We start from the raw sequence: 17816 nt of genomic DNA, 5'->3' as shown, positions 1-17816 counted from the left end.
ATACAAGACCTAGCATTGTTCATGTGCTCAGTATTCTGTTTTGTTTCACCCTGGATATTTTATATTTTTCTGAGAAAAAACATTCAATGATATAGAGTTATAGCAGGTTTGACGTGTAACTATAGTCAATAGAAAGCTCTATCTAGTTTTCCAGATAGTACTTGAATAATGCTAGTTTCATTATAATTTCAGGAAAAATATTCCCAGGTGATTTATCTCTGAAGAATCTACCATTCAATAACTATTTTGAAAATGTAAATTCTGCAGAATACATGCAGTTGTATGAAAATGTCACCCAATTTGTAAGTCAACTTTTCTATTATCTCTTTTTCTTGTAAACTGACCCTTAACATCTTTTTCCCCCCACAAAGAAACAGCTACAGGTTGTTTTTAGATGTATCTGGACGGGTACTACTATTCTGTGCTATGTTACTAATCGTGCCCATAGTACTTTTAACAGAAATTCTCATTCTTCATACTTATAAGTATCCTGGAAGAGGCATAATTAATTCTCTGATTTTATGGATAGGATTTGATTAAAACCAAGAGTTCATGGTTCATTAGAGATTTGGACCCAGGTCTCTCTTTTCTTCTAAGAGCAACGTACTAAACCATTCCACATTGGCTCTTATATGTATGTTAAAAACTCATTATTATGATATTTGAATTTACAAGTTATCAGGAGGACTATGCACTGCAGTATAAAGTAGAGAACAGTATGTATTCCATTTCAAAGAATGCACCACATCACAGTAAAAGATTCCAGTCTATTCATATTGATATTCCTGTTTAACAAAGTTAATCAACGGAAGCCAATAGTGAAAGAAATCTGGTTCTCTCTGCTTTCTTCCTTCTTTCATTTGCATGGTATTCTGAAATTTTAGACACCTCTGTATTTTTAAAACACACCAAAGCCATTTTTTCAGAGAAAAAGAAGCCAAAAAAACCACCATTTTGTAGCAGTTTTAATCTTTGCAGCTGACAAGATTTACACCAACCAATTCCCCATTTTTTAAGACTTAAATTGAAGGTTTAAGGTACTACCAGTACACAATTCTAATGGTTTTCTTTACAATTAACACAGTGAGAAGCTGTAGGGCCTTTATGTAAAAGACAATATCAAACATCTAAAGGTTTATTGCGCGAGCCATTCTGTCCCATTGCCCTTTCAAACTGTACCCTTTATGATCTTCCAGTTCAATTACTACACAATATATTTTAGATAGCAAGTCTTTAGAGTCTTTCTAGAAGAGGTTTTTGAAACTTAGGGCGAAGCTACAAGTGACGAATGACACTTGGACGGCAAGTGTATTTCTCCCGGTTCACTTGCGCTCCACTCAATCCACTTGCTGTTCAAGTGTCATTCGTCACTTGTAGCTTTGCCCTTAGTCAAACAAGTTCGTAGCATCCTGTTTGTTATATTTATCATAATGCCATTCTATTGTTTGTTTGTTTGTTTGTTTGTTTGTTTGTTTGCTTGTTTGCTTGTTTGTTTGTTTGTTTGTTTGTTTGTTTATATCCCCCTTTCTCCACAATGGAGACCCAAGGTGGCTTATGTAATTCTCCTCTCCTCCACATTTTATCCACATAACAACCCTGTGAGATAGGTTAGGCTGAGGGCCAAGCTACAAGTGACGAATGACACTTGAACGGCAAGTATATTCTGCCCTGTTCACTTGCCCTCCACTCAATCCACTTGCCGTTCAAGTGTCATTTGTCACTTGTAGCTTGGCCCTGAGAGTGTGTGACTGGCCTAGGGTTGCCAGGTCCCCTTACCCTCCTGGAGGGAGGGGGGGACCTGGCACTTACCTGCATTTTCTTCTCATGTATGCACTTTGTGTGCATGTGCTCCCAGTGCAGCATGATGATGTCACTTCTGGGAGTGATGCCGTTGCACAGGCCCCAGAAGTGTCCCGAGCTTTGCACTGGGCTGATTTGGGCCCCCAAACGAGCTGTATCAGCCCTGCTCAAAGCCTGGGAGCATTCCTGTTTCCATGCCTGTTCCCCCACTGATCAGAGGAGTGGTGGTGGGGGAAAGAGGCTGGGAGCAGGAGATCCTCTGACCCTACCAGGGGAAAGACAACCCTAGACCAGTCCAAGGCCCATAGCAGAGTGTGGATTTGAACCTGGTTCTCCCAGGTCCTGGTTGAGCACACAAACCACTGTACCATGTAAGAACATAAGAAAGAGCTTTGCTGGATCAGACCAGTGGTACATCTATTTCAGAATTCTGTTTCACACAGTGGCTAAGGCCAATTAGTTAGGACCAACAACAGGGCATAGAGGCTGACACATTCCCCTGATATTACCTCCTGGCACTGATATTTAGAGGTTTACCGGTTCTGAATGTGGAGGTTCTCTTTAGTCACTATAGCCATTGATAGACCTATCCTCCATGAATCTGTCTAATCACTTTTTAAAGCTTTCTATGTCTGTAGTCATCTTCACTATATCCTCTGGAAGTGAATACGCCATCACACCTTCCATTTTTTAAAAGAAGCCTTTTGATTTTTATGGTTTCCTTGACATGGGTTGTTAACTATGCAGGCATTATTTTAGACTAGGCAATGCCCTTCCTAACCTAGGGAATGCATTCTACTTTGGCTTCCATTAGTGTGATTTTAAATAGCTTCCAAGCATCCTCTAGAGATTGGACTCTCCTCTGTTATTGTTTCAAGTTCTCTTCTAACTATTTCCCTCATTTCATCTCTCTTTTGAAATCAAATGTTACTGTTTTGGACTCTAGGGGTAACTTTCCATTGTCATGAATGCTGGACTTCATAGCATTCCGCCCTGAGCCTGCTTGCGGGGAGGGCGGAATATAAATACGATAAAATAAATAAATAAAATAAATTGTGGTCACTGTTCCCAACCGGTACAGCAACATCTGCATCTTGCACCGATTCTTGACCCTGCTCAAACCAAGTCCAAGATCACTATCTGTCTCTGTGACCAATTGTTCCAGTGCATAGTCATTTATGATGTCTACGAATCTCATTTCTACAGCATGGCTTGAGCACGTGTTTAACCAGTCAATGTGAGAGTAGCTGAAGTCACCCAGTTCCACACTATTATCTGCTTTAATCACCTCCCTTATTTCCTTTCTCTTCTCAAGATTAGCCTCAAGGGTTTGATCAGGTGGGCAATAGTACATCCCAACTTTTAAGTAATCTAAGGGCCTCATATCTCCACCCTTATTGCTTCTGTTCTGGAGTTCATTCCCCTAATGTTCTAAGTTATTTGATTCTATGCCACAATGCAACACCTTCCCCAACACATCCCTCTCTGTCATGCTTCGAGAGCTTACACCTATGTAACCATATCATATTGATTTCCCCCACATTTCTGAATTGTCTAAATTTTAATTTAACACCAAGCACTATACCTAAATTGTCAGTTAGCCTCAAGCACGCCAGCTCCCCCATCTTGGCCCCAAGACTTCTAGCATTGGCATATAGGCACTTTTAACATGTTTTCCTCTCCAACAATATCCACATCCGTTGCCCCTTTCTCTGCCTGCAAATTGTTCTCTTTTACCATCCTACTCTTGTTCCCAAGTTCTATTGTGCTTCTACCGCTGTTACCCTGAATGTTTATACTATTGTCCTTTTGGACTGAGTTATCCTAAACCAGAAGCTCCCCCCACCCCCAGCTCCTGTTGGCTTTACCCCATGTTAGTTTCAAAGCTGCTCTACCACCTTTTTGATATTAAGTGCCTTCACAGTGGTGCTCTTTTGGTTTGTGAAACCCATCTCTTTTGTATTGGTTCAGCTTGTCCCAGAAATTTCCCCAGTGCCAAACAAATCTAAACCCTTCCTCGTGGTACCACTTTCTCATCCATGCATTGAGACCCCTAATCTATGCCTGTTCGGCTAGCCCTGTATGTGAACTGATAGCAATTCTGAGAATGCTACCATTGAGGTCCTGGTCTTTAACTTTCTGCTTAGTAATTTAAATTTTTTCTCCAAGATCATACAACTACATCTCCCAGTGTCATTGGTGCCAATGTACACTGTGACCACTGACTCCTTCCCAGCACTGCCTTTCAACCTATCTAAACAGTGTGTCCTCAACCTACACACCAGGCAGGCAAGTCAATATGTGGCCAAAACACCTGTCATAGTGTTAACAGTCAGACCCCTTCTTCACACTAAAAGGGAGGTTGATGAATATGGAATATCATAAACCCCTTTTGGAGTTGGAAAATTACCAGAAGATGTATCAGATTGACTAGCTGTCCCTCAATGCCCTGGAGAAGGACAAGTGAAACAAAGGGGTCTCATCAACACCCTTCCTCTCTTCTTTGACCCACCTAATCCAAGTTATTCAGGGACCTGATGACTCCCCATCCAGCAATTGCTGGGTCATCAACCTCCATGCACACTTTTTGTCTACCTGGTAAAGCCATTGAGCGCCTCCTAAACTTATTATTCCAACCTCTGGACAAGCCATCAAATCATTGTCTCTGAGGCAGAGGCGTAAGTTTTGCCCCAGGACATGTTTTGCCTTATAATTAGACTCCCCCAGCCATGTGCTCTGTGTGTGTGTGTCCTTAGATCCATATACACACCCTCAGACATGTCTCTGAGACTTCTTCTTGCTGTGAAGCACTGGTCACTCACACAGCTGCCTCTATGGACGTCCTCCCTCTCCTAGACTGATAAATATCACCCTACCCTGACTCTGTCTGCATCTTTTTTAAAAAAAATTGTATTGATGTCTTTGTTTACATAGCCATACATAATCACTTTCATTACATTAACATAATCCTACCTCAATACAACCTTTTCCCCTTTATGTTACCCTCCCCCCCTTCCCATGAGTGACCAATTGGGAAAAAAAACTTTATACTTGCAACCATAAGCACATCCTTTGGATTTTGTCAAATGTATCTTTCTCGGCCCCCCCTTCCCTTACCCAATTTATATACCCAAGCCATTTCATCCTTATCTCTAATATATTATCCTCCCACGACTTTTCCTGTTTTAATATAGACAGAATGTCTGATTGAATCATTTGATACAGATACAAGTTCCATCTACCCATAGTCCACTTTGCCGCATCCTTCCAGCCATAAGCTATGACTGCGTGTGCAGCAATAATCATTGTTTTAAACAACTCCTGTTTAGACTTATCTACTTTATTATTCCCCAGAACTCCCATAAACAATACCTTCCCTGTCAATTCTAATTTAACCTTACATAAATCCTCCACCTTTTCCAGGACCATTTGCCAAAATTCAGTTACTTTGGGACATTCCCACCAAAGATGAACATAATATCCCTTTATCCTCTTACAATGCCAACAATTTGAATTCATTCCCTCAATCATATAGGGCAATTGGGAAGGTGTCCTATACCATTTCAATATTAATTTCATCTCCAATTCTCTAAATTTTTCTATTTTTATTTCCAATATTCCTTTCATTAATCTGTCTATCTCCTATACTGTTAAATTCACCTCTCTTTTCCACTTAGTTTGTATTATCCCCGTCATGTAGTCTTTGTCTTTATTCATTAAGTTGTATAACTTCCTTGCAATACCCTTATTACCCTCTTTAATACAATATATTTTTTCGAACGGAGTATCCTCCTTATTTAGTATTCTACAATGCCTTCTCTGTTTCAAAATGTTATATAAAGCCATGATCCTTAGCCAATATTGTTCTCCCACTTTCCCTAATACTTCTTGCACTGGAATCAATATCCCCGGAGTGTTGTATAAATCCTTCACTCTAAAATAACCCTTTTCCTTTAGCTTCTTCCAGAATGTTTTCTCAGCATTTTTAAATTCCTCACTTAAGGATTCTAGTGGGGTCCATTTGGAAAGTCTTGGCATCCAATTAGTTTGCAATTTCCCCCAAACTTTTAGTGCTGTTTGTCTTGGGCCTATTGTATTTTTAATTTCGTTCTTCACCTTCTGTGTAACCACCTGGCGGTCACCCACCATTGGCAGGAAACCCGGGAAAGCACACAGTGGGTGCAGTGCTGGTGAGGCACAATGACGTCACTTCTTCAAGTGGTATCATTGTGCCAGCAGCAGGCAAGTTCCCACACTTTGCAGGGGCCAATTTTAGCCCCAAATGGGCTAAATTGTCTCTGCATGAAGTGCAGAGCATTCCACTGCCAGCATGATGACATATGTCATCCCATAAGGTAGTAAAACTGTCTGGTAGATGAGGCTAAAGAAATAATTTCCTGTGAAGTCAAGGAATCCAACAGAGTACATTTACTGATAGCTGAGTGCAAATAATGCAGTGAAGTTACGCTGTGCTGATTAAAGAGGCAAAAAGTTTATTTGAGGAAATACAAACTTGAGAGTAAAGAGGAGAGAGAGATTCCTTGCTATCGGACTACATCTTGCAGAGAGAGAGAAGAAGTGTGGCAGGAGAGAGAAGAAGCAGGATATTGCCCTGTTTAGCCCAACAGGAGACAAGACAAGGAAATGACCCCCAGGAATCAAGAGAGATGCTGCTCTCACTGTCCTAACGAAGTGATCCTTGCTGCCCCCTGCATGGTAGGCTCTTCTTCCTTCTTGCTGCTGCAGTACACCAGACATTGCTATTTCCAACACCCCTTCTCAATGTCTAGTGTACAGAGTCCACAAAGTTCAGTCTTTCACGTAGACTTTGAAACTTCTCTTTGGCAAGTGGCTTGGTGAGAATGTCTGCTATCATTTCTTATGTAGGACAGTACTGTAGCTCAACAAGCCCTTCTTGCATATTTCTCACAATGTGACTCTTTATGTCAATGTGCTTGGTTCTTGATCCAATTCTTTCTGTATTTGCAAGTTTTATGCAAGATTGATTATCTTCAAAGAGTTGTATAGGTTTGGGTTCATCTATCCCAAAGTCTTCTAACAGTTGTAGAATCCACTTGAGTTCTTGGCATGCTTCTGCTGCTGATATATATTCAGCTTCTGTAGTTGATGCTGCTACAAGGTCTTGCTTTCTGCTTGTCCAACTGATTGCTCCTCCACCATAAAAGAACACTCGTCCACTGGTAGACTTTCTGTCTGTGATGTCTTCTGCCCAGTCAGCATCCATGAATCCCTCTAGTCTAGGATTGTCGCTTGCTGGTAGCTTGAGCTTCAGTTGTGCAGTACCTCTCAGGTATCTTGCCAGTCTTTTGACTGCTTGCCAGTCATTCACACTTGGTGATGCACTTTTCCTGCACAGTATTCCAACTGCTGCTGCTATGTCAGGTCTGGTTACTGTACTTATGTAGAGCAGTTTTCCAATTGCTTCTCTGTACACTTTGATGTTTCTCAGAGGTTCATTGTTTCCATCTTGTTTCAGGAAATCTGTTTCCATTGGAATACATGTTGGTTTTTCATCTTTCATATGCATGTAGTCTAGGAAGTCCATGATCTTTTGCTTTTGATTGAGAAGATAGCTTCCATCTTCCTCTCGCTCTATCTGAACGCCGAGGTAAAAACCGACATTTCCAAGATGCTTTACTTCAACCTCTTGGTTCAGATGCTTAATTATTTCATCACAATCGTGTTGATTTTCATAACAAAGGAGAAGATCATCTACATAAATTAGAATAAAAGTCCATTTGTTGTCTTTCTTTCTTGAGTACAGGCAGCGTTCTGCCCTGCCTTGCTTGAATCCTTCTTTGATGAGCATTTGGTTCAGTTTCTGGTTCCAGGCCCTTGCAGCCTGCTTCAGTTCATAAATGCTCTTCTGCAGTTTGCATACAAGTCTTCTGTCTTTGGACTATTCAAATCCAGGAGGCTGTGTCATATACACGTCTTCTTTCAGCTCTCCGAGTAGAAAAGCAGTTTTCACATCCAGATGCTCCACATACATCTTCCTTGCAGCTGCTATGCTCAGTAGTGTTCTTACTGAAGTGTGTTTCACTACTGGTGCAAAGGTCATAGTCTTCTCCATACTTCTGGGAATATCCCTTTGCAACTAGTCTTGCTTTGTACTTCTGTACTTCTCCATCTGCATCAAGTTTGGTTTTGAAAATCCATTTGCATCCTACTGTCCTCTTTCCAGGTGGTAGTTCTGTGAGGATCCATGTCTTGTTCTGGATCAGAGTCAATTTCTTCTTTTGCAGCTTTTCTCCATTTCTCTGCTTCTCTTGCTGGCATTCCTTCTATGTCTTCCCAGCTAGAAGGTTCTGGTACAGCTTCTGTTTTTGCCAGGTAAGAGAATTTCATTGGTGGAACTCCTTTGTTTGTTCTGTCTGAGCGTCTGACACTTGGCTCTGCTTCCCCTTCTCTTTCTGTGGGCTCTGCAGGTGTCTCATGTGTCTCAGTCAGGTCCCAGAGTTGCACAATCTCTGGCTGCTGTGCTGCATCAGCTTCCCTTGGTGTAGATTCTCTGGTGTCAGGCTTGCTTGCCTTCTCTCTTTCATCAATGTATACCACGCTGCGGATCTTCACCGTGTCTGTCTCTGGGTTGAGGATTCGGTATCGTTTGCATCCCAGTGCATATCCAACAAATATGCCTTCTTCTGTTCTGAGATCCATCTTAGACCTCTTTTTCTTTGGAACGTAAGTGTAGGCCTTTGATCCAAACACTCTCAGATGCCTTACATTGGGCTTGCGTTTGTACCACAGTTCAAATGGTGTGCTGCTTGCACCCTTTGTAGGCAGCATGTTCTGCAGATAGGTGGCAGTGTTGATAGCTTCTCCCCAATATTTTTTAGGTAGCTCTGCTTCTTGGAGCATACTTCTGCACATTTCTGTGAGAGAACACTTTTTCCTCTCTGCTATCCCGTTGAGTTCAGGGGTGTAGGGCACGGTCAGGTGATGCTCTATTCCTTCAGCTGCTAGGAAGCTTGTCATCTCCTTCCCCACGTACTCGCCTCCATTGTCTGTGCAGATAGCCATTGGTTTTCTCTGGAATCTGTTCTGCACCATTGCTAGGTACAGCTTGAATTTTTCCAGTACTTGGCTCTTCTCTCTGAGCAGGTTAGTTAAAGTAAATCTTGAAAAATCTTCAGTAAAAGTCAGAATGTACTTACTTCCACTGGGTGTTACTGTTCCCATTGGTCCACAGACATCACTGTGAATCAGCTCCAGTGGTCTTGTGGTTTGCTTCTCACTCTGCTTGGTGAAAGAAGGTCTTGTGCCTTTGGCTTGAATACAGCAAACACATTTCTCTGCATCAGGACATTTTCTCATTTGCAGATCATTAGTCAGATTCTGCCTTTCAAGCTGATATATATAATCTATATTAGCATATCCAAGCCTTCTATGAATAAGATGTGAACAGTTCTTGTGACTGCACCCTTTAATTAGATTCACTGCCCTTTCAGAGCAATCCAACATATACAGTCCATCCTTTAATGTGCCTTGTGCAATTAATTCACCTTCATTGCTAATAAAACATTTCTCTCCTTTGAACACAGTTTTTATCCCCTTCTGAGCCATGGCAGATACAGAGAGGAGATTACTTTTCAGTTCAGGTATATAGAGACAGTCAACAATCTGCACTTCTCTAACTTGGCCACTGGGTAGTGCACAATATGCAGTTACATTCCCTCGTCCCTGAGCGGTCAGAGTTTCTCCATTAGCAGTATATAATGTCTCGTGATGTGTATTCATTTCATTAAATAACTCTTCATCTTTAGCTAAATGATGATTGCACCCAGAATCTATTGTCCATTGGGATACACTTTCATCTTTTGTGACAACATTTAAACAGTTCTCATTTGATCTGCCGGCATTTGGTTGGCTATTAGCATTAGGTGAGCCATTGACTCTATCTGCATTCCTAAAGCCTTTTGTCTCCGTCCCTCGTGGCGGGAAGTTACTTCCTCTTTGTGATTCAAGAAAATGGCAGTTTCTTTTTAGATGCTCCCTCTTCCCACAGACACTGCAGGAGAAATCATTTCTTGAACTGACTCTCAAGGCATGTTCATTGGACTGATCTTTATGAAATTGTCTGTTAAGACTTTCTTCTTGCAATCTTGCAAGTACATAATTCAGGCTTAGACTTTCCTGCATTTCCAAAACATGCACAATACTTGCATAGGATTGAGGAAGGCTGCTTAACAAAATTATTGCCAAATCCTGGTCATGGATCTCCTTTCCAAAGGATCTTAATTTCTGTGATAATTTCATGAAATTTGAAATATGATCTCTCAGTTGTTGATGAGGCTGCATTTGAATCCGATACAATTGTTTAACTAGCAAAATTTTAGTTTTAATTGATTCCTGTCAGTTAATTTTCGCAATAGATTGCCACATTTCACCCGTGGTCGGCTCATGAATAACTCTTAACAACTGTTTATCACTTAAAGCATTAATAATAATGAATCTTGCCTTGCTGTCGTTTTTCACCCATTTGGCTTCCTTTTGTGGGTCTCCTGTCGGCTTGGCCTCTTTCACTGCATTCCAGACTTCTAGTTCAATGAGTCGACATGGAACCCCTGCTGTGCTCCCCAGGAGTCCACCATCTTTCCTCTATTGTCTGCCCTCTATGCTTTAGCCTGCAGGTATCTGAGCTCTGGCAGAAGTTAATTGCTCTCTCTAATTTCAGCACACGTTAGTTCTGGTGCCCATAAACCCTGATAGCCAAGTGCAAATAATGCAGTGAAGTTACGCTGTGCTGATTAAAGAAGCAAAAAGTTTATTTGAGGAAATACATACTTGAGAGTAAAGAGGAGAGAGAGATTCCTTGCTATCTGACTACATCTTGCAGAGAGAGAGAAGAAGTGTGGCAGGAGAGAGAAGAAGCAAGATATTGCCCTGTTTAGCCCAATAGGAGACAAGGAAATGACCCCCAGGAATCAAGAGAGATGCTGCTCTCACTGTCCTAACGAAGTGATCCTTGCTGCCCCCTGCATAGAAGGCTTTTCTTCCTTCTTGCTGCTGCAGTACACCAGACATTGCTATTTCCAACATTTACTACCATTTCTGGATGGCTTGTCTCTAATGTTTTTTCTTTGTTTCTCTAAATTTATTTTAATCGCTGTCTGATGTTTTAATCTTTTACAGTTCCAAACTGTATTTAATAATGAGTCTACTTTCGAACAAACCATCATTTCAAGTGTGAAGTAAGTCAAATTTGTTTATATGTATTTAGTGTTCTTGCCCATGCTAAATTACTTCAGTCCACCACCATTGATTTTGATTGACTTAGACTGGAGTATCTCTGCATTGAAAACTGTGGGACATTTATAACTATGTACATAATTATACTTTGCTTATAACTCAACAAAACCAGTTTAGATCCATTGAAGTAAATAGTATTTGTTTAGTCTAAGGTACTTTTTGCACTAGGATTTTAAAGCGTTCCGCATCCCATGTTTGCAGGAATTTCACATTTGCAAGCTAGTCATGGGAGACGGTGCTGCTCTTTTTCCCTATTACCCTGATTTGTCTCCCTGCAGACATACCGCGATGTTAATTTTTAATCAGCTGCCCAGTTGGGGCTGACCCGATTAATGCCAATGTGAATGTTTTGCAGCACTCCCCCTCTCCTTTTCCCTGGGAGATGATTGGTTTGTGTGGAATTAACCACACCCACTGAACTCAGCTCTCTGAACTCCTTTTCTGCCATTTTTTTGGCTGCTCTGCAGCCCTCCTGACAACCACCCACTCCCACTCCACTTTTCCCAGTGGTAAGGCAGGACTTCAATTTGCACGGCATGTTTTTTTAAACTCTGAGCATATGTAGTAACATTCCTGCGTTACATCTTTTGACAGACAAGCCTCCCCCATACCACTCCTTCAACCACCCACCCCACTCTTCCCGGGGTAAGGCAGGGCTTGCCTCCCCAGGGGTAAGGCACAGTGGAGGGAGCAGACTCATACCCACCCCTGGCTCAGCCGAGCATGTAGTGAACCTGCTCTCATGATCCGCAGCCAGGCTGAGCACACAGCAAGCCGGGGCTCGGATGAGGCGGCTCTCGTGCTCCGCAGCCCGGCTGCAATGCCCCAAAAGCCCGAAACTGAACAGAGGCTTCGAGGCAGGTCTGAAAGGAATCACAAAAGGCCAAATTAAAACTGCTTGGAAGTGTGAAAGGATTGGTGCCAAGCCAAAGCCACTGCAACTGCTTAAAAATGGTGCTTTAAACTGTGAGTGCGAAAGGGGTTTAAATGTTCATACGCAGTAGCCTAAGGACTTATTTACATTTATATTGAAACTTTGCTGTAGGTGAATGCCAAATTAAAACTGATTTAAGGAACAGCTGACCAGCAGCAACTATATTTTTTAATTGAGTAGGTACCAAGGCAAATTGTTCTTGCACACATTGCACTACTTCAAAGGGAGGCAAATTCACAAAATACAAAGAAAAGTGAAGAAATGCATTCAAGCAAAACATGCATGCAGCCATTATATTGGCGTGAGTCAGGCAAACTTGTCCATATGTTGGATGCAACATATGGATGTTGGATGTTGGATTCCTTATCTTCCTGGATCCCTCCTCCACCCAGCAAACTTTTCCAGCCCTGGGGAAGTTTATTCTGGTGATCATCACAGGACCTTCATGAAATAATAGCCACCCAGGTCAGGAGGCTGCAGTGGGAAGCCCTTAAAATTGTTCCGTTCTGTCTCTTCCATGAGCCTTTGGCCCATGTGGGTCCTGCAGCCCTAGTAATAAACTTCCCAATGGTCAGAGATGGCTTCTGGGGAGAAGGGAATACCCATGGCCATTGGCACTTGCCACTGACGGATCACAAGATCCAGTCCTATGCTTGCATCTGTTGTGGGCTTTTCTCCATGCCAAGTAAGACTAATTTCTGCTTCTTTTGCCTGTTTTTAGGTTAGTGTTGCACGATTGCATGGCCTTTGTGTTGTTTTTAGGAATTGCGTGGCATGTAATAGTCAAGACTATACGGTCACTGTATAGTACAATGACACCAAAAGTAGGTGGAAGTGCAGCAAAAATCCTATCACAAAGGACTACACAAGCTTTAAGTAACTTATGACTCACAGACCCAAGAAACAACTCTGCTCCAAAAAGTCATCAGTTTCCTCCTTTTTGTGTAGATTTATAAGTCCAGGGATGAACAGACTTTTATACTCCCGCGTATAGTATTCAACATCATCAGTTTATTAATTTAGACCTGTGTTTAGAAACAAATTTTATTGTGACTGTCTGTGACATTAGTTCCATGTGTGCTAGACCACACTGATGTACTATGAGCAAACAGCTTGTGTGGCTCAAGAAAACAGTTAAATAAGTAAAGACTCCTTTGAGCCACCCACAGAAGAGGCTGTCTATGCATGATTTACACTTCATTCTTCGTATTCCATTTCTGCTAACTATGCTTTGAATGTGATTCGCTCATTTCATCACAACAGAGAGCCAGTTTGGTGTAGTGGTTAAGAGCGTGGGACTCTAATCTGGAGAGCCGGGTTTGATTCCCCACTCCTCCACTTGAAGCCAGCTGGGTGACCTTGGGCTAGTCACAGTTCTCTGGAGCTCTCTCAGCCCCACCCACCTCACAGGGTGTTTGTCATGAGGATAATAATAACATACTTTGTAAACTGCTCTGAGTGGGCATTAAGTTATAATAATAATAATAATAACATTCGATTTATATACCACCCTTCAGGACAACTTAATGCCCACTCAGAGCGGTTTATACAAAGTATGTCATTATTATCCCCAAAACAAAACACCCTGTGAGGTGGGTGGGGCTGAGAGAGCTCCAAAGAGCCCTGACTAGTCCAAGGTCACCCAGCTGGCTTCAAGTGGAGGAGTGGGGAATCAAACCCTGCTCTCCAGATTAGAGTTCCACACTCTTAGCCTCTACACTAAACTGGCTCTCAGTTGTCCTGAAGGACAGTATGTTGTTGTTGTTGAATGTTGTTGTTGTTATTAAGCTCCATATCATTTAACTCCATAGAGATCTTACAAGAATAATCACTGACACCAATAAACCCATTCTAGATAAAACAGCTTTATTCAAGATAGGTGTCTTACAGTGTAACCTTCCTCTGCTATTGGCCTACATGACTCTCTTCTTTTTACTTCATCTTCAAGATAAGCATTTGCAACCTGGCTTGCATCAACCAAGGAGCCTTGGGCTTAGTCCCCCGTAGGCTTAGTCCCCTGCTCCAGTTAGGGACTGCCTCTCTAGCTCTTTCCTATTAAGGAAGGTGCTGTGGCTCAATGGTAGAACATCTGCTTGGTATGGAGAAGATTCCAGGTTCAATCCCTGGCATGTCCAGTTGAAAGCACCAGGTGGTAAGTAATATGAAAGGCCTCTGCCTGAGACCCCAAAGAGCAGCTTCCAGTCTAAGTAGACAATACTGACCTTGCTGAACCAATGGTCTGATTCACCATAAGGCAGAATGATGTGTTGAGGGTGATGTTAAACAGCACCCTCTGTGATTATTAGATGTTCATAGGAAACTAAGAATCCCAGAAGTCATGTGCAATTTCAACTTAACACTTTTAAAAAAGTCCTATTAAAATGTTGGAAAGTATTGTATTCTTAAAACGTGTATGTGTGTGCCTATATTTCAGATCATCTTCATCAACACTTAAAAGACTGAGAGCTGCTGAAAGGGCGAGCTTTACTGTGGTTTCATTAATCAATATGTTCGATTCAAGCACCAGCTTAACTAGCACAGAAATAAATAATCGTATACAAAAGGCACTTAATGAGGGTGGCTCATCTTTTACATGTAAGTACTGCATGAGAGTGCTGGCATGCTGCTGCATCAGTGATATCAACCACTGGTCTATAGAGTAGCTCTGGTCCACAAAGTATTGCCTCTGATAAAGGACCCAAGACAAACTCTTCCTGCAGAATGAGGTGTTGCTCTTTAAGCATTAAATGGAGTCTGGTCTTGCAGGAGCAAGCAGCTGTTACTTTACATGAGGACTGTGAAGATCTCCTAGCAGAAGTTGGCTGAACTGCTGCTGATAGGCTAGACATAAGACAGTGACAGCATCAAGAGATACTAATTGGCTGGAATAGCCAATAGCTTCAGTTCTTGCTGAGCTAGAATCAAATTCCAGTCCATTGAACTGGATGAATTTTTGTATTGTTTCCCCAAAGTATACATTGGTAGGTATATAGAAGGGTGGGTGAGTACAGAAAGAACAGGGAGAAACTGAAATTGTGCATGAAGGATGACTGCATCAAGAAGACTGGCATTTCACATGAGATCCAGCAAAGCAAAGTAAGCAGAATATGCTGGCGGTGCAAAGCCTGAGAGGCGGCTGATAGATTTCTCTGAGTGACATGTGTTGCCCAAACTGAAGAACTGTCAATCCAAAAATAGCTTTTTAATAAGCTAGGATGAATAATTTAACTATGGCACTCGAACACAAAACTTATTAAATGGGCTCTGCTGGGTCTGAATGGTTATTGTTGTATTGCAATTATAACTGGCATTTTGGCATTTTGCAGTGCAGTCTTAAGCAGAGTTGAATTCTTCTAAGTCCACTATAGGACTTGGATTACACTTCTAAATCAAGCTCTTACTAATGATATTTAGTGATAATCTGAATCCTGCTGATATCTGAGAGAGAGGGAGGTGTTTCTATCAGCTGAAGTAATACCAGTGGTATATTGTGAAGGGTGTATATTAGAGCCATCCCATCCCCTTCACAGCAAGTTATGTAATAATGGAAATAGCTATTGTAGATAGTAGTGATGCTTGCTGTTCCACTAATGACAGTCAACATTATATATTTTAATAGCTGTACGTCCGTGTGATACACCAGAAATTAAGTGTGACAAGCAAACTACAGAGTGTGCTGAGAAAGATGACGGCAGTATTCCAGCCTGCGAATGTAAACCAGGACTGGCTAAGAAGAATGATCAGGAGGACACCTCTTGTTTATGTAAGAACCTGGAAAGGCGTTGCTACATATAAGAGTGCTTTTTCTATGACTTATTCAAACCTACTTTGGGTTGTTGCCGTCTACCACTGAAAATCATCTTCAAAGACTTAACACTATCTGAAAATTAAGACCTTTTAATGCCAGATTTGAATCTGAACAGAAATTAATCAGCATGTAACTAAACGGATGGCTATTTTTTTTCTCAAACCTCTTCTTTCTAATTTGCTTAAATCTGGACCTGAGCATGGGATATAAGTATAATTAATAGATTTAAAATTGTAGTCATATGCAAACAATCTCTTAGGATGGATGTAGTTTGCTCCTCTCTTTTATGGCATCTCTTCCATTCGCCTCCCTTTCTCTACTGCTGTGGCTTATATCATCCCCTACAGTGGATCTGGTATGCAACAGACAGAGAAGAGCATTTAGCATTTGTATATAATGGACAGAGAAATCATTGCAAATAAATTATGCAAATAGAGGAGAAGAGAATAATGGACGGAGGGAGCTTAGGCAATGATCTTTTGTAGGAGAATAAGGCCATTTCATTATTTTCATCTGTGAAGTGTTGGAAGATATGGTGTGAATGAGTGGGTGAGTAAGAGGCAATGCACATATGTGATTAAAGGCCAGTATTAAATTGGACTGCAGAATTACACCTGTGTGGATTCACCATTACTCATAATGACTAACAAACTGATTTTATCATCTGCTTTTAACATGAAACATTATCTTCGAGTGTGTGTGAATGAGGGAGTGTGTGGATGAGGACTTAATATACAATCATCAGACAACTGCACAAAGTATTTTGTTTCTTCCCTTGGCTGAGAGAACACTGCCTTGATCTTGCATTTGATATCTCTGAAATAATAACTAAGATCACAGGAGTCAGCAGAAAGTGCATCTGTATACACAGGGCTGGAAAGGAGAGTTGTTACTTTATTTTCCTGAATGCCTTCTATCATGGCATCTTAAATGCTACTCCACACATCATGGGATATTTCACTCTCATTGCACGATAGTGATCATTTGCCGGTGGATTGACTTGTCCACACAAGATAATCCAGTTGCGAATGATTGTGTAACAAGAGTGAAATATCGAACAACGGGTAGGTGCAACCCAAAGGGTCTCCTGACCTTCAGAGGCAGTTTGAGTAGGGATGTGAAGGGATCAAGAAGAAGAGGACATTGTATATGAATGCTCTGAACATTCATTGCATACCAACACCTGCAACTCTTGATACTTCTTCATTTACAGTTACTTCCTCCTGAAGCTGCTTTTCACACCTATAATTTGGCTATTGTTATTCACTTTGGGGTGTAAGATGTAATTTTCCTTCTCAATGTCGCTATACCAATGCTAACTATTGTTATTAAATTCCTTCTCGTTATGAATGCAGTATGTAATCAAATTTGTTCCCAAGAAAACAACAAGCAATGTATCATGAAAGATGGCGGTATTCCAGAGTGCCAATGTATGCCTAATTTCTCTGATAAGGATGGACAATGTCAGAAGTAAGTACTTTGTTGATCTGTCAAGATCAAATAAATTTACCCTTTGGATAGGCTTATATTGAAATCACCCTTGTTGTGTTCTCATGTTAACTGGCCTCAATGGCAGAACATCTCTTCAATGAAAACATCACCATGTCCAGTAGCCTGTGCTATTCTAGTTGAATTTCTCACATCACCAAGAAATGTAGCCATTTAGTGGCACTGATCAGTTGTCAAATAATAGTTTCTGCCTCTGGAATTTGGATACAGAATATGGTGCCTCTTCCAACTCTTGCGCAGCTAGCCATTGAACAAGAAAGCAGCTACCAGACACAAATATTACTATTGCTAGTATAAAGTCCTGAAAGAAAAGATGCAGGAGTTTGGCATGTGACACACGGCTGAGGCCCAAATAAGGTGCTTGTATTCCTAAAGCCTATCTAGAATCATATTCCCCATTGTATCCCCCATTACTGTGTATGAATGTCAAAGCTGGACAATGAAGAAAGCTGACATGAAGAAAATTGATTCATTTGAAATGTGGTGCTGGAA

General features: G+C 41.3%; 1 protein-coding gene across 3 annotated transcripts in view; it reads left to right on the top strand.

Moving 5' to 3' along the window:
* Positions 1-17816, top strand: part of MUC13 (mucin 13, cell surface associated) — an 88486-nt gene that overhangs the window by 58741 nt on the left and 11929 nt on the right. For all 3 annotated transcript variants that reach the window (XM_054971357.1, XM_054971355.1, XM_054971356.1), the window contains 5 exons: positions 193-302; positions 10957-11015; positions 14442-14602; positions 15627-15770; positions 17171-17285. In XM_054971357.1, coding sequence (XP_054827332.1) covers positions 193-302; positions 10957-11015; positions 14442-14602; positions 15627-15770; positions 17171-17285 — 589 coding nt within the window. The remainder of the gene's footprint in view (positions 1-192; positions 303-10956; positions 11016-14441; positions 14603-15626; positions 15771-17170; positions 17286-17816) is intronic.

The sequence above is a fragment of the Eublepharis macularius genome, chromosome 2 (assembly GCF_028583425.1).
Source record: "Eublepharis macularius isolate TG4126 chromosome 2, MPM_Emac_v1.0, whole genome shotgun sequence".
Classification (NCBI taxonomy): Eukaryota; Metazoa; Chordata; class Lepidosauria; order Squamata; family Eublepharidae; genus Eublepharis; species Eublepharis macularius.
Note: the sequence above shows the minus strand (reverse complement) of the source record. Positions and strands in the feature narration are given on the sequence as shown.